Genomic DNA, 26897 nt, shown 5'->3' on the forward strand with positions numbered 1-26897 from the left:
CTTGCAGATCACCACTGCCCCTTACCCTGCAAATGTTCTGGAACTCACGATCTGGTGACATTATCCAAGAACCGTTGCAAACCCAGGTTGTAACGGTATTGGATTCATAAGTTTGCAGTCATTTGATACATGTCAGTGCATCTCTGAAGCTTTTTTTTTTTTTTTTTTAAAGATTTTATTATTTATTTGACACACAGGGAAAGACAGGGAGAAGGAACACAAGCAGGGGAAGTGGGAGAGGGAGAAGCAGGCTTCCCGCTGAGCAGGAAGCCTGATGTGGGTCTCGATCCCAGGACTCTGGGATCATGACCTGAGAAGAAGGCAGATGCTTATGGCCTGAGCCACCCAGGTGCCCCTCTCTGAAGGTTTTGAGCAGAGGAGTGATATAATCCAATCTTTGGTAAGATTCTGGTATGCAGGATTAAAAGACAGCAAAGAGGCAAATGCAGAATCTGTGTGTGTGTGTGTGCGTGTTGTTATTACAACCATCCGTTTTGAGGCCTGCGGGATGGGAGAAACCGATTTGGCGGAAGCGCTGTGCACGTAAAGGGACGGGGGAACAGGGAAAGGGGCACATCTTGGTATCTCCTAATAAAGTAAGCAATGGCCTGGTATCGCAAGACTCCGGTCCCCATGCATAGGGCCACGCCACCTGTGCAATATTCCTCCCGTCTTTCCTCCCGTGTAAGGCGGGAATGGGTGCACCTCGCGGGTTGCAGCTGGGAGCGAGGGGACCGCGCCGGCTGCGCGCTCCGCACAGAGACCGCAGCAGGGTAACGCGCTAATCCCAGCTCCTCCAGCAGGAAAAAGGCGGGGAGATAATACTAGGTACATCCAGGGTTTGCCGTAAGTACTGAGGCTAAGTATCGCGCCTGTAGTGAGCACCAACCCCAGCCCGTCGGCCCCCCGGACCCCACGCGGGGAGAGAACGCACAGAGACTACCCGGGAAGCGGAGCTCCCGCGCTGGGCTAACGAGCGGCCCCCCGCACGCGCTCCCTCCCGCCGCGCGCTGTTGCCGGGGCCCAAGCACCGCCCCACTCCAGCGCGGGCCAATGGTAGCGCGGCCCGGGCACCGCCCAGCTCCAGCGCGAGCCAATGACGACGTCTCACGGGCACCGCCCTGATCCTGCGCGGACCAATAGCGGCGAGACCCGGCGCGGGAGCCGTCCCCGGTCGGGTGGGGAGGCGGGGAGACGGCTACCGACTCCGCCCCTCTCCCCTCTGACCCGGTGTCTCGTCTCTCTGTCTTCCTGTTCCAAACCACGTGGACGCGCCGGGGGCTGCAGGGCTACGGTGAGGAGCCCGGGTCACCCCCGCCGCTGTCGCCGCCGCCGCCGCCGGGGTCGCGACCCCCGCGCCCGTCCGAAGTCGCCACGCCCCGGCCGCCCGCGCTTCTGCGGAGGGCGCGCACATGGCGACTCAGGCGCACTGCCTCAGCTACGCGGGCTGCAACTTCTTGCGCCAGCGCCTGGTCCTGTCCACCCTGAGCGGGCGCCCCGTCAAAATCCGGAAGATTCGGGCCAGAGACGACAACCCAGGCCTCCGAGGTAACGCGGGGCGGGCGGTGCGCGGGGCGGGCGCGGGGGCCGCGGGAGTGCGGCGCCGATGCCCTGGGGGCGGTGCGCGGGGAGCCTGCGCGTCCCGCGGGCGCGTCCCGGAGGCCGAGCGCCGCGCCGCCCCCACGCCCGAGCGCGCCCGGGACTGAGGGGGGAGGCGGGGTCGGCCCGAGGGGCGTGCTCGGCCGCGCGCTGCGCTGGCGTCGCGGGGGCCCCGCTAGTAAACAGCTGCACGCTTTCCGGCGCTACGGGTCGCGGCACACCCCGGGCATCGCCCCCTCGCCTGCCCGCAGTCCCCCTCGCTCGCGCCGCGAGCCTCGCAGAGGGTCAAGGCACTTGGCTGGACCCGAATGTGGCGATTGGGCAGATAGAAGATGGAGAGAGAATTGGAGAGAAAAGTGCCGCCGGTTGGTTCCGTGCCCTGCCCCGAAACACGTCTCGGAAGCCGTTGCCCCCTCGGACGTCGGCGGTCTCTGTCGCCGTGATTTCTCAGCTGCCTGCACACCTCTGCTTGGGTGTGGAGTAAAGAAGACAGAGAAAAAAAAAAGAATCAAAATTCTGTGTTTTTAGCCGTAATTGGGATGTGCTCAGGACAGAAGCTTGGTGATGATTTTTTTTTTTTTTCTTTAAATCATAGGTCTGATTGCCTTGACGTTAGTCACCTTTGGGGACAAGCGTTAAACCACAGCTGTCCAAGCTTTGCCCGACAAAGGCGGATGGATGGGAAAACCGGCCCTGTTTAAACTCACATGGAGTTCAGTGGTGCGGGTTTAAACTGGCCCCTGAAATAAGACGCACGCATTCGAAAGCTTCTGTCTGGTTATCCCAGGTTGGGAGATTTCACTCGAAGCAAATAAGGAAAGACCTGCCTGCAAATGGAAGGAGAGGGTCTGTGCTTGCTCTTGGAAGCTTTGTCGGTCCTGTTGAAGTGTTTACTTTGGCCCCGAGTTCTGAGCCCGGTGGCCGGGCCATTTCGTCCTTGGTCTGAATGCGTGTTCCGGAGGGTCGCAGCTCAGCCTCCCTGCTTGGTGATTGGTGGCCCACGAAGGGAAAATGCTATGTCATTGATGGAGATAGCCCGTTAGGAAGGAAAGACCCTCCATACCGGGTGACCGTGGGGAGGGCTTGTGCAGGTGCACGATTCTTCTCCCCACCTCTCAGAAGCACCGAGGAAGGGAAGCAGGGAAGCAGGGACGCCTAGCACGGCCTGCCGGGTGCTCTCCACATTGTCCTTATTCCCAACGGGCCTGGGCAAAGCCGTTGCTTGGTCGCTCTGCTCTGTGGCATTCTCCTCCAGCTCTCCCCTTTACCTCCAGTTTACTGTAGAGAATTTGCCATTCGCCAGATACGGTTAAGACAGGCTTCTGCCTCTGCGAACGGTGGGCATAGGTTTTTGGTTTTCTTTTTTTTAAAGATTGACTGATTGATTGATTGATTGATGTGACAGACCGAGATCACAAGCAGGCAGAGAGGCAGAGAGAGAGAGGGGGGGGGGGGGAAGCAGGCTCCCAGGGCTCCATCCCAGGATCCTGGGATCATGACCTGAGCAGATCATTTAACCCACTGAGCCACCCAGGTGCCCCTGGGCATAGGTTTTTTTGGTTGTTTGTTTTTTTAAAGCAATGTAAGTACATTGGCCTGGAAACCTGGGATTTCTGTGGGAAATCTAGTGCTTGTAAGATACAATTTAGTGGTTGTCTTTTGAAGGTGGTCTCCAGACTAATATTTAGTGTTCTGAAGGATGCTTCACCACCACCCCTCCCCCGCCCCCGCCATCCACTGTGTGTGGACATCTCTTCACTGCCACACACGCAAACTCTCATTTCTTCCAAGAGGGCTTGGCCGCTTGGCACTTCCCTGAAAGGATGCCAGGCTCCACTGCTTGGGGGAGGTTGTGCTCGTTGGCAGATTGTGTTGGTATTTTATGGGAAGCACTACGTGAAGCATTACATCAAGGGGAAAAAAATTAATACTTCAAGGGGAAAAAAAAGAGGTTCCTGATTTAAATCTTCTTGTGCTGGTTTTAAGTCCTTAGAAATCTTGTAGGTGTTCACTTAATTTCTTCAAGAGGGCTAGCCTGGATGGCTCAGATGGTTAAGTGTCTCCGTTTGGCTTGGGTCATGATCCCAGGGTCCTGGGATCGAGTCCTGCAGTAGGCTCCCTGCTCAGCAGGGAACCTGCTTCTCCCTCTGCCTGCCACTCCTCCCCCTGCTTGTGTGCTCGCTCGCTCTCTCTCTCTGACAAATAAAATCTTAAAAAAAAAATTTCTTCAAGAGCAAACAGATATTTGTATGCATATATATGCATTCATAGTTATACATACATGTATGTATGTGTATGTACACATACACATAAACACACATACATGTTTATGTGTATAAATCCATGCGGCCCCTGCTACATGGTATGTGGTCATAGTCAAGTGAGTCCTCGGTAGTTTGTTTGAAGATGTAGCCGGGGGGTGTGCTGCCAGTTATCTCTCCCTTTCTGACTCAGATTCTGAGAATTGGAAAAAACTTGGAGCATATCCAATAAAATCTTCAGCTTGAGTATAAAAATTGCATCTCTCCAAGGTGCTTGCTTAATCATTCCTCCTGGTGTGGGATCTGGAGAGTGGGGGATGTGGAGGCCTTTTGCCTCAGGGGCAGTTGTTCAGAAAAGGTTACTGAGCCCCCAGTTTGTGCAAGCCTTTGTGGGACTGTAAACATGAGAAGCGGTTGCCCCACTTCTGGAGGAGCTTTCTGAGTAGGAAGTGCTTGAGAGAGTAGCTTGAGTAACGTCAGGTAGGAAGAGCTGAATGTTGCAGAGGGACTCCAGAGACTTGGGGCAGAGGCTTCTCTGGGGGTTAGGAAGGAAGACTTTCTGGGTCTGCTTGTGGTCTGGACAGATATCCTGGTGGACTGTTGCTGAAAGGAACAGCTTGTGAGTCAGAGTTCTTTATTTATTATGTTGATCCTTAATTTGTTGTGGTTGTAGTAGCTTGGTGGTTCCGAGCTTCGTCTCAGAGTTAGACCTCGGTTTGAGTCTTGATTCTGCTTTTGCTATTAGCTCTTGGACCTTGGGCAAATTCTTTAACATTTCTGAGCTTCAGTTTTTTGGTGTTTTTTTTTTTTTTTTTTTTTTTGTCTATAAAGTGAGGACAACATTACCAACTTCACTAGGTTATTGTAAAGATTAAATGAAATAATACTTAAAGTACGTAGAACAGTGGCGGGCTTGCGGGAAATACAAATGTTAGCTGATTTTGGAGTGCCTGGGTGAACTATTTGGTTAACTGTTTCGCTCTTGCTTTCGGCTCAGGTCATGATCTCAGGGTTCTGAGATTCAGTCCTCGGCAGGCTCTGCGCTCAGCAGGGGTTTTCTCCCTCTCCTGCCCTCCTTGTGCACTCTCTCATATAAAAAACAAATAAATCTTTAAAAAATAATGTTATTAACTGGTTTTATTATTATTTTAACTTTTTTTTTAAGGTTTTATTTATTTCTCAGAGAGAGCGAGCACAAGCAGGGGAAGCAGCAGGCAGAGCAGGCAGAGGGAGAAGCAGGCTGCCCGCTGAACAAGGAGCCTGATGCAGGACTCAATCCCAGGACCCTGGGATCATGACCTGAGCTGAAAGCAGATGCTTAACTGACTGAGCCACACAGGCACCCCAGTTCCTGCTTTTATATGGAAACCTCACATATTTAAAGAAAATTATGCCTTCTTTCTGTCCTCTCTTTTCAGTCTAAAGTTTTCCTTTTGAGTGATGTCTTCCAAATATTTGTGTGTATTATGTATAATGTAGTGGTTTTCAAATGGGGCAGTTCTGCTCCCCACAGGGACATTTGGCAGTTGTGGGAGATATTTTTGGTTGTTACAACTGGAAGGCTGCTCCTGGCATCTTGTGGGTAGAGCCCAGGGTTACCATTAAACATCCTGTAGTGCACCAGACAACTCCCTCGCACAGACACTACTGCCCGGAACGTCAACAGCATGGATGTTGAAACCCCCGGCGTATGAGACTTAATTATTATGCGTTTTCTTTTCTTTCCCCATATCTCTAGTGATTGGGAATAGTGTATGGACCAAGAAAGTTGCACAGTGTTTCAGAAGGGGATGAGACACAAGGCACACTCTGTGACTTCAGGCAGACAAGCTGGTCTCTTAAGTAAAACTGCTTCCTTCCAGTGCAGAGCAATTGTATACAATGAGAAGATTTTGAACCTGTAAGAAAGATGATCCTAGAATGGTTTTTACTAATTACACAACCACATGTGTAGTTTCTGCTCCATTCTGAGAAGCACAAACAATTATGTTTCATTCTACTCTTGCTGTTCGTGAGGAGGAAGTAAATATTTTATTTTGCTTCTGTGTTCCTGCAGGTAGAAAGACAAGGCCTAGTTAGGTGAGGTAGCTGGGGGAGTTGAAGTCCGTGGAGTGGCGGAGCTGGGAGGACGCTGCAGCCCGCTCCCGCCCGGAGGGCTGCTTCTCCCATTTAACTGCGCGACGGACTTGGCTGTTCCTCGTCGTACGGGAAAAAGCAGCTGTCTGCAGCGCCTCGGTCTCTGGATTTCCTGCGGACTGTGTATTGCAGGGTTAGTTTGAGTTCACAGTTTATGGGTAAGGTGAGGTCCACATGGGAAGAATTCCATGAGGGTAATTGTTTAAAGTGGGACTAGGGAAAGATGGACTTGGGCAGGAGCACTGGTTCAGCGGTTGGAACGCTCTTGCCCGTCCCTGAGCCAATCTGGTGACCAAGCCTCACTGTCTTCCCCTGTGAAATTGGAGAGACGGGTTATGTGGGCCCACGGGAGTGCCGCACATGGCTTCAGCAGATGAGATTCTGAAAAGGGTGGGGTAAGTGGAGTTTTAATTGAAAGAATTCCTTAAAATGTGTGGTGGAAATGCTAGGTAGAGGTCCTTTGAAAGGAAAACATCTTTTGGTGAACTGATGTGCTGTTTTGGGGCTAAATCTAGCTGTTCACAAATTGCATCTTCTAGAGGGAGAATTGTAAGGGAAAACTTTCTCCTCTACTCTCAATACCTCTGACCCCAGACGTGTGGGATTTTTCCCCCTACAGAGCAGTTCTTCATTTCTCAGCGAGATCCGGCTGGGTGTACTACAGACTGAACTCCATTCTGACGCTGTCTACATGGAGAGGCTGCAGATCCCACTGGGTAAGGGCTCAGTCCCACAAGACTGCTGCCCGCTTCGGACAAGTCCCAGTTGCAAGTTCAGGCCTCTTGTACTTCTGACCTGCTGGTTATATAAACCGGGGGTTCCCACCATCTCCTCCTCGAGTCTGATAATTTGCTAGAATGACTCACGAAGCTCAGGGAAACACCTGTATCTCCCAGTTTATTGTAAAGGATATTACAGAGGGTACAGTTGAACATACTCAGAGGTATATAGGGCCAGGTCCTGCAGGGTCCTGAAGCAGAAGCTTCTGTCCTCTGGAACCAGGGTGGGCACCACCCTTCCCGCACATGTGTTCATTCACTGGCCTGGAAGTTCTCTCCTTGTGCAAGAGTTTTAATAGGGTTTAATCTCCAGGCAGCCTCCTTCCCTTAAGGTCAGCAGGTAGGGCTTCAAGTTCCAGCCCGCTAATGACTCGGTGTTTCTTGTGACCAGCCCCATCCTGACGTTGTGAAGGGACCCCATCCGACGTCACCTCATCAGCATAAATTCCAGTGTAATTGAAAGGGGCTTCTTAGGAATAAATTTTAGGAGACCCTCCTATTATTTTAGAACTTCCAAGGATTTTAGGAGCTCTGTGCCAGAAGTCGGGGACAAGGGCCAAATACATTTCTTACTATGCTGCATGGATGCGCCTGTAATCTGGCCTGAGACTCAGACTTACTGATCAGTACTAGAGTTGGGGAAGCCTGATGACTCTATCAAGGATAGTTGATTGAATATTGTCTCGTGGATTGGGAACCTGCCCTCTTGTGCCTCTGTTGACTGTTAGTTTGCTATCATATGTTGATTATTGGGTACCCAAAATGAGATACTCCTCTAAAAGACAGTTGCCAGGAATCCTAATTGTCTACTTTCAGATCTGCTGTTGTTTGGAAGCTATAAAATACTATTCCAGATGGAACCGTGCTCCGTCCTTTTTTTTTTTTTTTTAAAGTAAGCTTTTTTTTTTGAGATAGTTGTGGATTCACATGAACTTGTAATAAATAATACTGAGAAAGCCAATCTACACACTTCACACAATCCCCTTCTCCCCATGGAACATCTGGAAAAACTGTAGTAGAATGTCACAGCCAGGAAATGGACAGGGATGAGAGTGAAGGTATGAGCCTCCATTACCACGAGTCTTCCTCAGTTTGCCTTCTCAGCCACACCATCGTCTTCCTCACACCACCAGCTCCTTAACCCTTGGCAGTCACTAATCTGTCTTCCATTCCTTTAATATTGTCACTCGAAGAATGTAAATGGAATCATATAATAAATAATTTTTTGCAGTGGACGTTTTTCATTCAGCACGATCTTCTGAAGATCTCAGTTTTTCTCAGGTTTTTCCTTTTCATTGCTGAACAGTATCCTATGGTATGAAAGTATTACAGTTTTTTTTTTAAACCATTCACCTGTTGAAAGACATCTGGATTGTTTCTTTTTTTATCTTTTTTTGCCATTATGAATAAAGCTGCTGTAAACATCTGTGTACAGGTTTTTATGTGAACATAAGTCTTTCCTTGGGATAAATGCCCAGGAGTATAGGCGCTGGGCTGTATGGAGTTCGAATACTTAGGAAACTGCCGAAGCGTTCTCCAGTGTGGCCTTACCAGTTTATATTCCCACCAGCAATGTGTAAGTGATTAAGGTTCTCTACACCCTTGCCAACATTTGGTGGTGTCACTTCTTTTTCCCTACGGGCTTAAATGTGTTACTTTTTCTAAAATCAACATTTTAATAACTTGGCTAAGTCTGTGCAGCTGGTGGCACTGAGGCACCCTCCTGGCCTCTGGCCCTGCGGACCAGCTACAGGGTCTGCTGGGCTGTTTCTGGATGAGTCCCAAGGTTATTGGCTAACAGGCAGCAGCTCAAGGTTACTGTCCCACCCCTGTCCCCCCAGATGTCACATTTTGGAAAAGCCCCATCTTGATAACACTTTCTTGTAGAACGTGATGTTCTCTGATTTGGGGGGACGGGCTAAAATCTCCTTGGTTGTTGCCAGGGGTGAGTGATGCTAACAACGTGAAGGAACAGGAAACTCAGGAGTGCCCTCCTGTCCCCCCAGGAGAGGACGGAGCCCACGGCCCACTGTGCTCTGAGTGCCATTTCTCACACACCTGACATGACGCAAGGAGCTGCAGGCCAGACAAGGCAGCTGCCGCATGGCACCAGCACTGCTGGGGGCGGGGACCATGCCGGGACGGTGCCCACGGCAGCCTGGGCCTGACCCAGGCCTCCCTGCAGGGTGGCGGGGGGCGCAGGAAGCGTAGACAAGCCACAGGTGGGGGATGCAGGCCTCAGGCTGCAGCAGGTGGCTGTCACCGGAGGAGTCACTGCAGGAGCCTGAGGAGTTTGAGTAGGATGTTCACGTTGAGAGGCAGGAGGAAGAACTCCATGGAGGACCGGTCCCAGGCTGGGGGGTGCTTCCTCGCGGCTTGCAGTCTCTGTGCTTTGTGCTATGCCTGGGCTGCTCCTCGTGCCCTCCGACCGCCGTGTTCAGGGTTTCTAGTTTTAGCTGTCCTGATTGTACTGTCTTGTTTAATTTGCATATTCCTAATGGTTGATGAAGGCCAACATCCTTCCCTCTCCGTTTGCCATCAGCACCACCTCCTCTGACATCTTTTGATCATTGCCTACTAGCATTGTTTTTAAGCTTAAGTTTTGAGAGTTCTTTATGTGTTCCGGTCCTTACGTGTCAGACGTGTGGGTGGCTGATACTGTATTCCACACTAAAGCTTGTCCTTTCGTGTTCTCTCTCTCTTTTTTAAGTAAGCTCCATTCCCAATGGGGCTTGAACTCATGACTCTGAAATCAAGAGTCACCTGCTCTACCAGCTGAGCCAGCCAGGCGCAGTCTTGTCGTTCCCTTAACATGGTCTTTTGCAGAGTAAGATTGTACTTTTAATGAAATATAATTTATCAAATTTGTCTTTTATGGCTTGTGCTTTTGGTGTTGAGTCTAAGATCTCTTTGCCTAGTTTTCGATTTTGAAGATTTTCGGTGTTGTTTCCTGAAGGTGTTAGAGTTTCACATTTGACTTCGTATGACTGCTCCAGCACCATTTCTTGAAAGGCCCTTTCTTCCATCAAATTGCTTTTGTACCTTTGTAAAAAGTTAGCTGGACACATTTGTGTGGGGGTCTTTTTCTGGGACCTTTCTTTGGTTCCCCTGATCCATATGTTTGTCCCCTTGCCGGTACCACAGACTTGATTATTGTACCTATAATTGTGCAGACTGATACCTTCAGCTTTATTCTTACTTTTCGTGATTGTTTTAGCTGTCCTGATTACTTTGCCTTCCTGTATAAATTTTAGAATATCTTGTCTTTATTGACACAAAAATTCCCAAGATTTTGACAGGAACTGTGTTAAACCTATATGTCAATTTGGGGAGAATTGTCATCTGTACTGAGTCCTCTAAGCCATGAACATAGTACGTATCTCCATTTATTTGGATTGTCTTTACTTTCTTTCACCAGCTTTGTGTAGTTTCCAGCATACAAGTCCTGTAAACACTGTTAGATTTACACGCAAATATTTTACTTTTTCTAGCAATTGTCAGTGGTATAGTATTTTTAATGTTAGTCTCCAATGCTAGTATATAGAAGTACGGTTCATTTTTGGGAACATGTTTATCCTCTACCTATGCTGAATATACTCTACCTATGCTGAATCCTTTATAGCTCTAGGTGTCTTTTTGTACATTCTTTGGGATTCTCTATGTAGATAATAACATCATCTGTAAAAAGGAATAGTATTATTTAGTATTATTATTATCCAAACTTTATATCTTGTATTCCTTTCTCCTTGACACATTGGCTAGAACTTCTAGTACCATGCTAAGTATGAGACGAAAGCAAACTGCCTTGCCTTGTTCCTTCTTTTAGGGAGAAGGTGTCCAATGTTTTGGTGCTAAGTGTAATGTTAGCTGTATGTTGTTTTTGTTTTTGTTTTTTTCCAGATGCTTTCATCAATGAGAAAATTTCCTTCTTTGTCCTATTTCTTAGGTACTTCTCTAAAGAAATTAAAATCACATTGTGTATATTTTAAATTTTTTCCTTAATATGAGCATTTCCTTATTAAATTAAATAATTATTTAAATTTTTAAAAAAGTTTTTTTTATTTGACAGAGACACAGCGAGAGAGGGAACACAAGCAGTGGGAGAGGGAGAGGGATGAGCAGGGAGCCCAATGCAGGGCTCCATCCCAGGACCTTGGGATCATGACCTGAGCGGAAGGCAGACACTTAACACCCAGGTGCCCCTATTTTAAAATATTTTTAATGTCTTTATAGTATCATAAGGATCTTTCACAGGCTCTTTAATGAGAGCAATTTTCTTTGCTATTTAAATTTGTTACAGTGCCTTTATTTGTATTTTTTCTAATATAAGTTTCATGTATTTTAAAAAAACACCCATGGTGTGCAAATCAGAGGGAACAGAAAGGGTTTACGAATTGCGTCTCTTTCTCTTTCCCATCCTCCCTTTCCCATGAAGCAGTCAGTGTTACTAGTTTGTTGAGTTTCTTCTCAGGACTCTTTTTTCCACAAACAAGCAAATACAGGGCGCCTGGGCGGCTAAGTTGGTTAGCTGGTTAAGCGTCTGCCTTTGGCTCAGGTCATGATCCCGGAGTTCCGGGATCAAGCCCCACATCGTGCACCCCACTCAGCAGGGTATCTGCTTCTCCCTCTGCCCCTCCTGCTGCTTTTGCTTGCTCTCTTACTCTCAAATAAATAAAATCCTTTAAAAAAAAAAATACATGTGCATTTTTCTTTTTAATTTCACTCAACATATCATGGAGGTGACTTAGATCAGTACATAAGAATTCTCCTCATTAATTTTAAGGCTGTATGTATGTTATTATATGTATGTATGTTCTGATGTATATCCAATATCTGTACATCTAACATTTATATGTGACATGTTTGTAATATTAGAAATTTATTTTAGCACACTTATTGTTTCTAGATACGGAAATTGTTATGATACTTTGAAGCTAAAAATGTATTGATTGAGATTTGCTCCTTGATTAAAAGTGTAGCTCTTGGGGCACCGGGGTGGCTAATTCATTAAGTGTCTGCCTTCTGCTCAGGTCATGATCCCAGGGTCCTGAGATGGAGCCCCACATCAGGCTCCCTGCCCAGCGGGAAGCCTGCTTCTCCCTCTCCCACTCCCCCTCCTCCCACTCCTTCTCCTGCTGTGTCTCTGTCAAATAAATAAATAAATAAAATCTTAAAAAAAAAAAAAAAGTGTAGGTCTTTAGCTTGTATTCTTTCCTTCACTGCCCTTGTGTGAGACATAGTTTGCCTTTCTTAGTGAGGAGTGGGTCAGGTGTTGTGTTACAGAGTTACAGAAGGGATGAGCTCACTTCTTGGGGGGCTGTGGAGGAAAGTGCATTAGACATTTAAGGAGGCAGCCTTTAAGGAATTCTCAGATTGAAGGGGCTAATAGTATAAACTGCTAAAACATGATAAATACAGTGACATAAAAAATGCATGAAACATAAAAGTAGTGCTTAAAAGATTATAAAATGAACACCTGTGTGACCCCATCCGAGTTAGGAAGTAGAATACTCTTGTACCTACGAGGCCTCCTCTGGCTATGACTCCCTCCTCTGCCCCTGCTGGTAGCCACTTTCCTGACCAGTACAGTATTTGTGTTGATTGTATTAATAGCTTTATGACCCAATTATGTGTTCCTCAACAGTGCAGTAAAATTGTGCCTGGTTTTGGGTGTTTTCCCCTGGTGGTTTTAGATAATCTGATCTTCTGTATCCCCAAGAGTGGTCTTGAGGAGGAAGAGTCCAAGAGGATGTGTAGGAAGTGAAGGGGCAAGGAATCCACACCTCTTGTCTTAATGAAGTTTGGGGACATCAGTCTTACTATTGTATTAGGTGAATTTGAAATCTTTTTCATACCACGTGATGGAGCTGTGTCTTCACTGTTGCCAGGATTCTGGAACTAGCTCCGGTTGGCTCTTTGAAGTAGTGCTTCTGAATCAGCATTTGCTGTGACCAGGAGATGGTCCAGCCTGGAGTTCTCTTTATGTGTCCATTCCGTTCCTGCCGTGTTCCTCTGCTAGGCATTTTTAACTAACTGTGTTCATGCTGAAGTGCCCCTGTGGATTGCAGAAGAAAAAAAATTCCAAGATTCTTTCTTTTTGTTTTGTTTTGTTTCTTTCCTAAAATGTAAAAGTTATGGAGTTTAATCATGGACTTTAGTCATAAATGTCTGTTCCTCTCTCCCTTTAGCCACTTCAAAAGCTTGAGCAAATCGAGAGTTTTCCTTTTTTTGTGCAGAGCCCATTACATTTGCTAGAAAGATAGGTGGAAAGTGGCATTGTGGTCTGGATCATGCCTGATTTTTTAAAAAAATTTTATTTTTTAATTAACATATAATGTATTATAAGCCCCAGGGATACAGGTCTGTGAATCGCCAGGTTTACACACTTCACAGCACTCACCATAGCACACGCCCTCCCCAGTGTCTGTAACCCTACCACCCTTTCCTTAGCCCCTTTCCCCCAGCAACCTTCAGTTTGTATCCTGAGATTAAGAGTCTCTTATGGTTTGACTCCCTCCGGATCGCATCTTGTTTCATTTCTTCCTTCCCTACCACCCATACCCCCCATGTTGCCTCTCAAATTCCTCATATCAGGAAGATAATATGATAATTATCTCTCTGATGGACTTATTTTGCTCAGCATAGTACCTTCTAGTTCTATCCATGTCACTGCAAATGGCAAAATTTCATTTCTTTTGATGGCTGCATAGTATTCCACTGTATATACACACAACACGTATTCTTTATCCATTCATCTGTTGATGGACATCTAGGTTCTTTCCATAGTTTGGCTATTGTGGACATTGCTGCTATAAACATTTGGGTGCATGTGCCCCTTCGGATCACTCACTACATTTATATCTTTAGGGTAAATAACCCAGTGGTGTGATTGCTGGGTTGTCCGTAGGGTAGCTCTATTTTCAACTTTTTGAGGAACCTCCATACTGTTTTCCAGAGTGGCTGCACCAGCTTGCATTCCCACCAACAGTGTAGGGGGATTCCCCTTTCTCCACATCCTCGCCAGCATCTGTCGTTTCCTGACTTGTTAATTTTAGCCATTCTGACTGGTGTGAGGTGGTATCTCACTGTGGTTTTGATTTGTTATTTCCCTGATGCTGAGTGATGTGGAGCATTTTTTCATTTGTCCATAGCCATCTGGATGTCTTTGCAGAAATGTCTGTTCATGTCTTCTGCCCATTTCTTGATTGTATTGTTTGTTCTTTGGTTGTTGAGTATGATAAGTTTGTTATAGATTTTGGACACTAGCCCTTTATCTGATATCTCATTTGCCTTTATCTGTTATCTCGTTTGCAAATATCTTCTCCCATTCTGTCAGTTGTCTTTTGGTTTTGTTGACTGTTTCCTTTGCTGTGCAAAAGCTTTTGATTTTGATGAATCCCAGTAGTTCATTTTTGCCCTTGCTTCCCTTGCCTTTGGCGATGTTTCTAGGAAGAAGTTGATGTGGCTGAAATTGAAGAGATTGCTGCCTGTGTTTTTCTCAAGGATTTTGATGGATTCCTTTCTCACGTTGAGGTCTTTCATCCATTTTGAGTCCATTTTTGTGTGTGGTGTAGGGAAATGGTCCAGTTTCATTTTTCTGCATGTGGTTGTCCAATTTTCCCAACACCATTTGTTGAAGAGACTTTTTTTCCATTGGACATTCTTTCCTGCTTTGTGAAAGATTAGTTGACCATAGTGTTGAGGGTCCATTTCTGGGCTCTGATCTATGTGTTCCATTGATCTATACGTCTGTTTTTGTGCCAGTACCATACTGTCTTAATGATGACACAGCTTTGAAATAGAGCTTGAAGTCTGGAATTGTGATGCCACCAACTTTGGCTTTCTTTTTCAACATTCCTCTGGCTATTTGAGGTCTTTTCTGGTTCCATATAAATTTTAGGATTATTTGTTCCATTTCTTTGAAAAAAAATGATGGTATTTTGATAGGGATTGCATTACATGTGTACATTGCTTTAGGTAGTGTAAACATTTTCACAATATTTGTTCCTCCAATCCATGAGCACAGAACATTTTTCCATTTCTTTGTGTCTTCCTCAATTTCTTTCACGAGTACTTTATAGTTTCCTGAGTACAGATTCTTTCCCTCTTTGGCTAGGTTTATTTCTAGGTATCTTATGATTTTGAGTGCAATTGTAAATGGGATCGACTCCTTAATTTCTCTTTCTTCTGTCTTGTTGTTGGTTTATAGAAATGCAACTGATTTCTGTGCATTGATTTTATATCCTGACACTTTATTGAATTCCTGCATGAGTTCTAGCAGATTTGGAGTGGAGTCTTTGGGGTCTTCCACATAAGGTATCATATCATCTGCAAAGAGTGAGAGTTTGACTTCTTCTCTACTGATTCGGATGCCTTTTATTTCGTTTTGTTATCCTGATTGCTGAGGTTAGGACTTCTAGTACTGTGTTGAATAGCAGTGATGATAGTGGACATCCATTCTGTATTCCTGACCTTGGGGGAAAAGCTCTCAGTTTTTCCCTGTTGAGATTGATATTCGCTGTGGGTTTTTCATAGATGGCTTTGATGATACTGAGGTATGTGCCCTCTATCCCTACACTTTCAAGAGTTTTGATCAGGAAAGGATGGGGTACTTTGTCAAATGCTTTCTCAGCATCTGTTGACAGTATCATATGGTTCTTGTTCTTTCTTTTTATTAATGTATTGTATCACATTGATTTTTTTTTTTTTTTGCAGATGTTGAACTAGCCTTGCAGCTCTGGAATAAATCCCACTTGGTTGTGGTGAATAATCCTTTTAATGTACTGTTGGATCCTGTTGGCTAGTATTTTGGTGACCATTTTTGTATCCGTGTTCATCAAGGATATTGATCTGTAATTCTCGCTTTTGATGGGGTCGTTGTCTGTTTTTGGGATCAAGTAATGCTGGCCTCATAAAATGAATTTGGAAGTTTTCCTTCCATTTCTTTTTTGTCGGGGGGGGGAACTGTTTCAGGAGAATAGGAATTAATTCTTCTTTAAATGCTTGGTAGAGGGCGCCTGGGTGGCTCAGTCGGTTAAGCCTCTGCTTTCGGCTCAGGTCATGATCTCAAGAGTCCTGGGATGGAGGCCTACATCAGGCTTTCTGCTCGGCAGGGAGCTGCTTCCCCCCCCCTTCTCTCTCTGCCTGCCTCTCTGCTACTTGTGACCTCTCTCTCTCTCTCTGTCAAATACATAAATAAATATAAATTTTAAAAATCTTTTTTTTTTTTTTTTTTTTTTTTAAAGATTTTATTTATTTATTTAACAGACAGAGATCACAAGTAGGCAGAGAGGCAGGCAGAGAGAGAGGAGGAAGCAGGCTCCCTGCTGAGCAGAGAGCCCGATGCGGGACTCGATCCCAGGTCCCTGGGATCATGACCTGAGCCGAAGGCAGCAGCTTAACCCACTGAGCCACCCAGGCGCCCCTAAATTTTAAAAATCTTAAAAAAAAAAGTAAATGCTTACTAGAATTCCCCTGGGAAGCCATCTTGCCCTGGGCTCTTGTTTGTTGGGAGGTTTTTGATGACTGCTTTAATCTCCTTACTGGTTATTGGTCTGTTTAGGTTTTCTGTTTCTTCCTGGTTCAGTTTTGGTAGTTTATATGTCTCTAGAAATGCATCCATTTCTTCCAAATTGTCAAATTTGCTGGCATATAGTTGCTCATAATATATTCTTATAATTGTATTTCTTTGGTGTTGGTTGTGATCTCTCCTCTTTCATTCATGATTTTATTTATTGGGGTCCGTTCTTTTTTCTTTTTGATAAGTCTGGCCAGGGGTTTATCAATCTTATTAATTCTTCCAAAGAACCAGCTCCTAGTTTTGTTGATTTGTTCTGTTGGTTTTTTGTTTTGTTTTGTTTTTGTTTCTATTTCATTGAGTTCTTCTCTGATCTCTATTATAATTTCTCTTCTCCTGCTGGGTTTAGGCTTTCTTTGTTCTTTCTCCAGCTCCTTTAGATATAAGGTTAGACTGTATACTTGAGACCTTTCTTGTTTCTTGAGAAAGGCTTGTATTACTATATACTTTCCTCTCAGGACCGCCTTTGCTGTGTCCCACAGATTTTGAACAGTTTGTGTTTTCATTATCATTTGTTTCCATGAATTTTTCCAATTCTTCTTTAATTTCCTGGTTGACCCATTCATTTTTTAGAAAGATGCTATTTAGTCTCCATGTATTTGGGTTCTTTCCAAATTTCCTCCTGTGATTGAGTTCTAGCTTCAGAGCATTGTGGTCTGAAAATATGCAGGGAATGATCCCAATCTTTTGATACCGGTTGAGACCTGATTTGTGACCCAGGATATGATCTATTCTGGAGAATGTTCCATGTTCACTAGAGAAGAATGTGTATTCTGTTGCTTTGGGATGGAATGTTCTGAATATATCTATGATGTTTATCTGGTCCAGTGTGTCATTTAAAGCCTTTATTTCCTTGTTGATCTTTTGCTTGGATGATCTGTCATTTCAGTGAGGTGGGTGTTAAATTATTATTACACAATATAATATACAATAAAAATTATTGTATTATTGTCTATGTGTTTCTTTGATTTTGTTATTAATTGGTTTATATAGTTGGCTGTGCCCATGTTAGGGGCATAGATATTGTGGAGAGCCATTCAGCAGATGCAAGGAGTCACGTAGACGGGAGTGCCTGAAGATTGAGGAACTGAGAATGATTAGTCTAGGAGGATGCGCTCGTGGCTGACGCACACAGCTCCAGGAGCCAAGAGATAAACGCATGATCACCGCTAGACAACAATAGAGTCCTGTATGGTTACATAAGGGTCCACAAGGACACTGCGTGCACGGCGTTATGATTGGCCAAATAGGGGGGCGAGTACGGGTGAACTTCGTGGATAAATACTGCTGTAAGTGCTTGGTGCGGGGCGGCCGCCATTAGCATTAGTACATTAGTATTAGTAATAAAAGAAGTTTGCCACTCACCTCGTCTGCGGGTCGTTCTTGCGGGCCGAGAGCGACAGATATTTAAAAGTGTTAGATCTTCTTTTTTTTTTTTTTAAAGATTTTATTTATTTATTTGTCAAAGAGAGAGAAGCGAGAGCAAGCACAGGCAGACAGAGAGGCAGGCAGAGGCAGAGGGAGAAGCAGGCTCCCCGCCAAGCAAGGAGCCCGATGTGGGACTCGATCCCAGGACGCTGGGATCATGACCTGAGCCGAAGGCAGCCGCTTAACAAACTGAGCCACCCAGGCGTCCCAAAAGTGTTAGATCTTCTTGTTGGACAGACCCTCTGAGTGGGATATAGTGTCCTTCCTCATCTCTTATTATAGTCTTTGGCTTAAAGTCTAATTGATCCGATATAAGGATTGCCACCCCAGCTTTCTTCTGATGTCCATTAGTATGGTACATTGTTTTCCACCCCCTCACTTTAAATCTGGAGGTGTCTTTGGGTCTGAAATAAGTTTCTTGTAGATAGCATATTGATGGGTTTTGTTTTTTTTATCCATTCGGATACCCCACGTCTTTTGATTGGGGCATTTAGCCTATTTACATTCAATTTACATACTATTGAGAGATATGAATTTAGTGCCATTGTATTGCCTCTAAGGTGGCTGTTACTGTATATTGTCTCTGTTCCTTTCTGGTGTACTACTTTTAGGCTCTCTCTTTGCCTAGAGGATCCCTTTCAATATTTTTTGTAGAGCTGATTTGTCCTGGAAGCTTTTTATCTCTCCTTCTATTTTCAATGATAGCCTAGCTGGATATAGTATTCTTGGCTGCATGTTTTTTCATTTAGTGCTCTGAATATATCATGCTAGTTCTTTCTGGCCTGCCAGGTCTCTGTGGATGTCTGCTGCCAATTTAATATTTTTACCATTGTGTGTTACAGACTTCTTGTCCTAGGCTGCTTGCAGGATTTTCTCTTTGTCATGAACACTTGTAAGTTTTACTATTAGATGACAGGATGCGGACCTATTTTTATTGATTTTGAGGGGGATTCTCTGTGCCTCCTGGATTTTAATGCTCATTCCCTTTACCATATTGGGATAATTCTCTACAATAATTCACTCCAATATACCTTCTTCCTCCTCCTCTTCTAATTCTAATATTGTTTCATTTTATGGTATCACTTATCTCTCGAGTTCTCCCCTTGTGGTCCAGTAGTTGTTTGTCTCTCTTTTGCTCAGCTTCTTTATTCTCTGTCATTTGGTCTTCTATATCACTAATTCTCTCTTCTGCCTTATTTATCCTAGCAGTAAGAGCCTCCATTTTTTATTATACCTCATTAATAATTTTGATTTCAGCTTTGTTAGATTTTAGTTCTTTTATTCTCCAGAAAGGGCTTTTATTTCTCCAGACAGTTTCTCTAATATCTTCCATGCCTTTTTTGAGCCCAGCTAGCACCTTGAGAATCGTCATTCTGAACTCTAGATCTGACATATTACCAATGTCCGTATTGATTAGGTCCCTAGCCTTTGGTACTGCCTCTTGTTCTTTCTTTTGTGTTGAGTTTTTCTACCTTGTCATTTTATCCAGGTAAGAATATATGAACAAGAGAATAAAATACTAAAAGGATGTCAAGGACCCCAGAAAAATTTGTGTTAACCAAATCAGAAGAAACCCCAGATTGTTGGGAGAAAATAGGGGTAAAAAGAAGTTCCAAAAAAAAAAAATTTAAAACAAAACTATATTTTAAATTTATATTTTAAGAAAAATATAAATTAGACTGGTGAATAGAACAGAACCACCCCCTTGATTTTGGGTGTATTTTGGTCTCTTAGAAGAAACTACCTCCCAAAATTTTAAGGAAAGAAAAAGTTAATATATATATACAAAAATAAGGGTAAACACAATGAAGGGATGGAATAGGACTATAAAGATGAAAATTTTAAAAAATTCTAAAAAAGGAGTTAATAAGTTGGTTGGGAAAAGAATTAAAAAGATAGTGGAGAGAATTTGCTCAGGCTGGAGACTAGAACAAAGCTCTGTGCTAGATTTAGGGTATATTTTGATCTATTAGAGGAAATTGTATCCCAAAAGTTAAAAAAATTTTTTTTTTCCTAGATTTTATTTATTTATTTGAGAGAGAGAAAGAGCATGAGAGCGTAGAAGGTCAGAGGGAGAAGCAGACTCCCGTTGGACCTGGGAGCCTGGACTTGATCCCGGGACTCACGGATCATGACCTGAGCTGAAGGCAGTTGCTCAACCAACTGAGCCACCCAGGTGCCCTCCCAAAAGTTTTTAGAAGAAAAAACCTTATATGTATATAAAAAATTAAGTTAGATACAATGAAGGATAAAATATGACTATAATAATAAAGGTTCAAAAAATTTTTTTAAGAAAGATATTGTTAAGAGAAACTAGTTAAAAAACGTTAAAAGATGGGACGCCTGGGTGGCTCAGTTGGTTAAGCAGCTGCCTTCGGCTCAGGTCATGATCCCAGCGTCCTGGGATCGAGTCCCACATCGGGCTCCTTGCTCGGCAGGGAGCCTGCTTCTCCCTCTGTCTCTGCCTGCCATTCTGTCTGCTTGTGCTCGCTCTCTCCCTCTCTCTCTCTCTGACAAATAAATAAAATCTAAAAAAAAAAAAAAAAACGTTAAAAGAGGAAAGAGTAAAAGTTAAAAAAAATTAGTATAAGAGAAAAATAAAATTAAAAAGATTTACTTAACTTTGCAAGACTAAAGAATCATGGGGAGAAAGCCATGAATTCGATGCTTTGCTTTCTCCTCCTCTGGAATTGCGATGTTCTCCTTGATCAGTGAGCTTGGTCTTGGCTGGATGTTTTTGCTGATCTTCTGGGGAAAGGGCTGGTTGTAGTGATTCTCCAGTGTCTTTGCCCAAGACAGAATTGTACCCCCCTGCCAGGGGCCAGGCTAAGTAATCTGCTGGGTTCTCAGGAGCTTTTGTCACTTTCTGTCCAGCTCTGGAGGACTGGAGTGAAAATGGTGGCCTCCCACCATCTGTAGGAGCCGAGAGCTCGGGGCCCCGCTGCTCAGTGGACCCTCGGAGAAAAGCTGTCAGTCCCTGTCTCCCTGGTTTCCGGCAGCACTCCGACTCACCCCGCCTGTGACCAAGCGTTTCTGTCTCTGGCATACAGCCCTGTTTGGAGTCTCCGAACCCAGCAGATTCCTGCTGCTCTGCACTTCCGGGGGGGAGGATGTCTCCCCAGATCTCCCACTTGTGGGGTCCCTGCTCAAAGAGTAGTGGCCAGACTGTGCCGGGGATCACAGTTTAGGGTAACCCTGAGCTGGGAGCTCTGTCTCTGTATCCAGCTTCCCCGCTCTAATACCTGCGAACTCTGTGACGCTCAGACACCCCGATCCTTCTGTTGACCCCACGGGACCTGAGGCCATGCTGTCCCCATAAGGGCTCCACCCCTGCTTAGCTCCTGGAGTGATGTCCCTCAGTGGAGCAGACTTTTAAATGTTTGAATTTTGTGCTCCGTTGCTCTGCGCTTGCTGGGAGCCGGCCCCTCCACCCTGCGGTCTTATCTTCCCGACACTTCAGATTCACTTCTCCACCGGTCCTTCCTTTCAGAAAGTGGTCGATATTTCTGTTTCTAGAATTGCTGCTCTTCTTCTCTTTGATCTCCTGTTGGATTTGTTGGTGTTCAGAATGGTTTGCGACCTGATATCATCTCAGCCTGCTACGCCTCTGCCATCTTGACTCCTCCCCCTGCCCGATTTTTTTTTTTTTTTAAACATAATATTCTTTATCAAGAGGCCATGGAAACAGTTTTGTAGTTGAGTTATTTTCAAAGTTTTGTGATGCTTAACACCACAACCAAGTTTACATGCAGGGAATTATAAAACCCAGTGAGGTTTCAGGAACAGTGCCCTATGTATGGTTAACTCTGACATGGTTTATTCTGTTCTAATTTCATTAAAAATAATATACTTTTAAATGGTCTGCAGGATCCTGCAGTAGATCACTGCCTGCAGTTAAAAGGTTCCATGATCTTCTAGAGGAGGTGGTTGAGGCTGGAAGATTAAATGGAGTTCGGCAAACTGGTGTCGGGGTTTGCAGAAGCACGGGCTTGGCCTCAGCCCTCAGCTCTGTCGAGGTGCCAGTGTCATGCTTGGGCCTCAACTTTCTATAAAATGGGAACGGCACTCCCTACCCTGGGGCTTTGAGGATTAGGTGAGAGAATGTCTGTATGGGAAACCTGACAGCGCCCCTGGTGAAAGCAGCCGCTCTTCCTTGTTTCAGGACTACTGGGTTTTCTCTGACTGCTAGCCCAGTGCTGTCTGTACAGAGGGCACCATCTACCGTGACAGTTGGTGGCAGCGTTCAGTAAGGGAACGGGGGTGGGGTGGGGGGGGGACGGTGGGGGGGAGCATTGCTCAGTCAGTGTGCTCACCCTGTGGGATCAGTTCAGGTGACTGCTGCGGTCTGCGCGGGAAACATTCTGCTGGTTTGTTACAGGCGTGGAAACTGCCTACACTGCCAGGTGGTCACACTGCCTTCGGCGCAGAAGAGCTGGTCTTCCTCCCCTTGTTCCCCGGGCAAGAGGTTGATGCTGTGGGGGGAGGGATGAGCGTGAGTGTGTGTGTGAGTGTGTGTGTGAGATCCGCTCAGGGGAAGGCCACAGGGCACATTCTCCTGCCTGAGTCTCCTCTCTTCCTCCTCTCATAGTTCACATTTAAAATCATTTTCCTCCCTTTCTACCCACGCCCTTCTAAATAGTGACCAGCTTTTATGTTTGGGAGAACAATCTGTCTGTAAAAGGTATTGAATTCCTTTTATACATGAGAATTTAAGCAAGAAAATTAAATTCACATAAAGTGCCATGAAGAGAAATCTGTTCATTAACACGCAGTGTTTTTTCTTCCAGTCTGTTTTTATGCATTAAAAAAAAGGTGGTAATAATACTGTACATTCAAGGACCTTTGTAACGAAATTAAAAGCTGAACTGGTCAGATAGCTCGAGATGAGTAAGGTGGCAGGAGGGAGAAGGGACCGAGTTGGGGGGAGACAGTGACCTCTTGCTGCTTCTGAGACTGAGGAGTGACCTCCAATTGCATCTGCCCTCTCAGGTTTTCTGGAACAAATAAGAAATTGACTTTAAAATGCTGCTATTTCTCCCTTGTTTGGCACGTATCCCTGAGGTCAGAAGAGCTGGTCTTTATGGGTGTCAGACTGCTGAAATTAATACCCCATCAGATTGGTGGTAGAGTTGTTGTTTGTTGTGGAATAGGACAGCTGAATTGTTCCTAATGGTTCTGCCAGCCATATGTGTGCCAGCCAGTGCTTTCCTGCTGCTTTGGTTACCTCGACCAGTGGTCCCACCCCGGTCCCGACAAGAACCTGGGCGTGAGGCAGGGAGTCACGTACCTTCCGCCGCAGCTCCTGGATCACACGTGTGCTCTGGAAATGGTGACCTGACCTGAAGCCGGTCCGTTTTTCTCTTTTCCCTACAGACTTTGAAGCCAGCTTCATAAGGCTGTTGGACAAAATAACTAATGGTTCTCGGATTGAAATAAACCAAACAGGTAAGCTCTCTTTTTTCCAGTTTCTGAAAGGACCCACATGTACTACTTAAATATTCCTCTACTTCTCATGCTTTTTGACTGTATAAATACTCAGGTGCGAAGAGCCAGTTTTCTGTCTGTGATACAGCTGTCCGGAGATGTATGTGAAATCTCCAAATGTAAGGGGTGTGCACTTGAAGTCAGGAGGCTGGAAATTCAGATCAACAAATAAGCACCTCCCCTTTTCAGCAACAAAAATACTTTACACCTAAAATTTATGCACAGCTTTTCAGAGTCCGTTTATTTATTTTGTTCCAATAAAATTTTATAGCATACTCTGGGAGGTAGTCATATGTGCTGAATTATTATTATTATTTTTTAATTTATCTTTTAAAATAAATATGCACAGGGCGCCTGGGTGGCTCAGTCAGTTGAGCATCTGGCTTTTGGTTTCTGCTCAGGTCATGATCTCGAGGCTGTGAGACCGAGCCCTGCGGTCGCGCTCCACGCTCAGCGCACGGTCTGCTTGGCCTTCTTGCCCTCTACGTCTCCTTCCCCTGCCCAGCGCCCACATGCACATTGTCTCTCTCTCCAATGAAAAAAAAAAAAATCTTAAAAAAAAGCACAATTATATGTAAAAAATGTGCAAATCCCTTCCCCTGTTCCTCTTCTCATTCTTCTTCGTTCCCTCTGAGGGACAGCCGCGGTCCTAGCCTGGGATGTGTGCTCTGGTCTCCGTCACAGGCCTTTGCTTGCATGGGCGCTTCCGGAGCTCAAGCTCTTCCCGGTGCGCCGCAGCCAGCTTCTTCACTGCCGTGCATGTCACAGAACGTCCCCTGCCAGGCAGACGCAGGCCCATCTCATATTCCCGTGGGCCTGCTAGACTATTCTGTTGTATGGAGGCGTGATAATTTATTTGACTGCTCCCTACTGGTAAATGTTTAGGTTGTTTGTAGCTGTTTGTTAGCGCTTAGAAACTCATTTCTCAACCTTGTGTGGGAAACCGTGCAAACACTGTTGGGCTGGTCCATGAACTCTTGCGCTTCGCACGGGTAGTCCACAAAGGAAACTGTGCACTTTCTCATCCATTGGCTCTCTACGGGGCCCCTCCATCACGTGAGATTTACGGATCCATAGCTGCGTATGGCCCTACCCTACGGAGAGCAAGTTTCAGGCCCGAGACTTCAGGTGCCCTCTGTGACCTCTCATTCCTTGAGTGTTCCTTGATTGACTGACTTTGAAATTGCTGGAGATTTTTTAAAAATTTTAAATCAAAAAATTTTTTTTCAGCAATTTTTATCAGTGATTCAGAAGGTTCATAATTTTCTTTTAACATTTTATTTATTTGTTTGACAGAAAGACAACGAGAGAGGGAACATAAGTAGGGGGAGTGGGAGAGGGAGAAGCAGGCTTCCGCTGAGGAGGGAGCCTGGCTCGGGGGTCCATCCCAGGATCCTGGGATCATGACCTGAGCCAAAGGCAGATGGTTAACGACTGAGCCACCCAGGCACCTCCTCTGGTTTTTGTTTTTTTTAATTTTAATTTTAATTTTTAATTTTTTTTATTTTTAAAGATTTTGTATTTTTTAAGATTTAATTTATTTATTTGACAGAGACAGTGAGAGAGGAAACATAAGAAGAGGGAACCTGGAGAGGGAAAAGCAGGCTCTCTGCTGAGCAGGGACCTCCCCCCTCCCAATACCCCACCTCCATGTGAGGCTAGATCCCAGGACCCTGGGACTGTGACCTGAGCCAAAGGCAGATGCTTAACGACTGAGCCACCCAGGTGCCCTGTTCAGAGGGTTCATAATTTTTTTCTGGTCATATCTGCAGTTTAAATCGGGAAGTAAGACATTTTACATGATCCTGCTTCTGCCTCATTACCCCCTGTCCCACCAGAGCAGGAGCCTTCATTCTGATGATCTGACCAGTTTCTCACTTGGTTAATTTGTAGGCATAGATTTGCAGACTTTTATGATAATACAGTCCTCTTTTTTTTAATGAAACTCCAAATTTTAAAATGTTATGTAACTCCAAAGAACTGCTTTCCTTTTGAGTGACCAAACCCAGGTCTCTTTTCTCTAATGTTAAATTTATTGGTAAATTATGTTAATAGACAGTGGCAAAAGGTTTTGAGCAGCAACAATCCCTTGTCTACCTGTTTATGAACCCCCCAGTAATTGAGAATATTTTATTTTGCTTTTCCCCCTAATACGTATACCCAGTAAGAAACTTTGTGGATGTTACAAGTTTGAGAAAGAGTGAATAAGAATAACAGGATTCCCACTAAAGCGATTCAGTAATTTTAAGATCTTTCCATTTGTTGCTATTAACTTAAAATAGCTACTTTTTTCTTTTCTTTTTTTAAAAAATAGCTCCTATTAACAGAGTTTAAGTGCCATCAAGTACTTGCCTTCTCTAGGAATCCTGCTGGTGGAGTATGCTTTATGGAAAATCTCATTTCAAGGGTCCGGAAGAAGCTGGTTGCTGGTGTGATGGTTTCGGTGTGTCATTCGTAAAGCCCCTACCTGCAGGCAGGGTGTGCTGTTGGAAGACCAGGGCGCCTGTTAGGATCTGTCCTCTGCACCCTGCTATGACTTTGGCAACTCGGATGCTTAGGGAGGGGTTTAATTTATTACCGTTTATTAAATTACACTCAGTTTATTATTGTTACAGGGGCTTGACAGTAATGAGTCAGCTTTTGGAGTGAGGTGTGGGCTCTTAGGAATGGCATTTTGAACTTCTTGGATGCCCTTCTCAGACTTTCCCCTTGGGATTTACTGCCTTTGTTGCCTTTGTGACACCTAAGTGGTTTTTTTGTTTTTCTGTTTTTTTGTTTTTTTCTGTTGAATGTGGCTCTTCTTCCGGTGCAAGGAACGACCTTGTATTACCAGCCTGGCCTCCTGTATGGTGGGTCTGTGGAACATGACTGTAATGTCCTTCGCAGCATCGGCTACTACCTAGAGAGTCTTCTTTGCCTGGCTCCGTTTATGAAGCACCCGTTAAGAATCGTTCTGCGAGGAGTAACCAATGACCAGGTTGACCCTTCGGTGAGTAGTGAGTAGTTTTGTCTCTCGCAGCAACCCAGCGTTAGAGAAACAAGTTCCCAGTAAAGCACAGGTTTATTGCTGAGTGTCTTTGTTTTGTTCTTTACCTGGAGATTTAAACACTAATGACTCTAGGAAGCAGATGAGCCAAGACTTGAAATGACCAGATTCAGTGACGACTGCTTGCATTCATCAAGGTGCCTTTCGTTGTCACGTCTAAGAGCCGTTAGAGCAGAAGTGCAGTCTCGTCATAGTTGACATGAAATAGGCTCTATTGGCGCAAGTGCTCGAGAGTGGAATCTTCTTAAGGTCATGTGTTGGCTGCGGCTGGAAGGCAGCAGACCAGAATTTTAGACAGAAAATAATATCTCCTTGGCATTGCTGTAGCATAATCTTGACTTAACTTGGGTTTTAATCATAAATTTTAGGGCTTCTTCCAAGAAGAGTTTGCAGATTTAGAAAATGGGCAAGGGCAGGGAAGGTATATGTGAACTTGGATAGTTTGTGGGCAAGCAGCTGCTGCTTCTTTTATTTATTTATTTATTTATTTATTTATTTGATAGAGATCACAAGTAGGCAGAGAGGCAGGCAGAGAGAGGAGAGGAAGAAGCAGCTCCTTGCGGGACTCGATCCCAGGACCCTGAGAT

The 26897-nt window shown here is 44.9% G+C and overlaps 1 protein-coding gene across 3 annotated transcripts in view; it reads left to right on the forward strand.

Moving 5' to 3' along the window:
• Positions 1–1233: 1233 nt before the first annotated feature.
• Positions 1234–26897, forward strand: part of RCL1 (RNA terminal phosphate cyclase like 1) — a 65610-nt gene continuing 39946 nt past the window's right edge. Inside the window, exons 1-3 of one of the 3 annotated variants that reach the window (XM_059141867.1) lie at positions 1234–1548; positions 23154–23225; positions 26078–26253. In XM_059141867.1, coding sequence (XP_058997850.1) covers positions 1413–1548; positions 23154–23225; positions 26078–26253 — 384 coding nt within the window. In that variant the 5' untranslated portion in view covers positions 1234–1412. Of the gene's footprint in view, positions 1549–4334; positions 4480–23153; positions 23226–26077; positions 26254–26897 lie in introns of those variants that run through there. The other 2 variants (XM_059141868.1, XM_059141869.1) reach the window with 2 other exon arrangements.

This window comes from Mustela lutreola, chromosome 12 (genome assembly GCF_030435805.1).
Source record: "Mustela lutreola isolate mMusLut2 chromosome 12, mMusLut2.pri, whole genome shotgun sequence".
NCBI classification, from domain to species: domain Eukaryota; kingdom Metazoa; phylum Chordata; class Mammalia; order Carnivora; family Mustelidae; genus Mustela; species Mustela lutreola.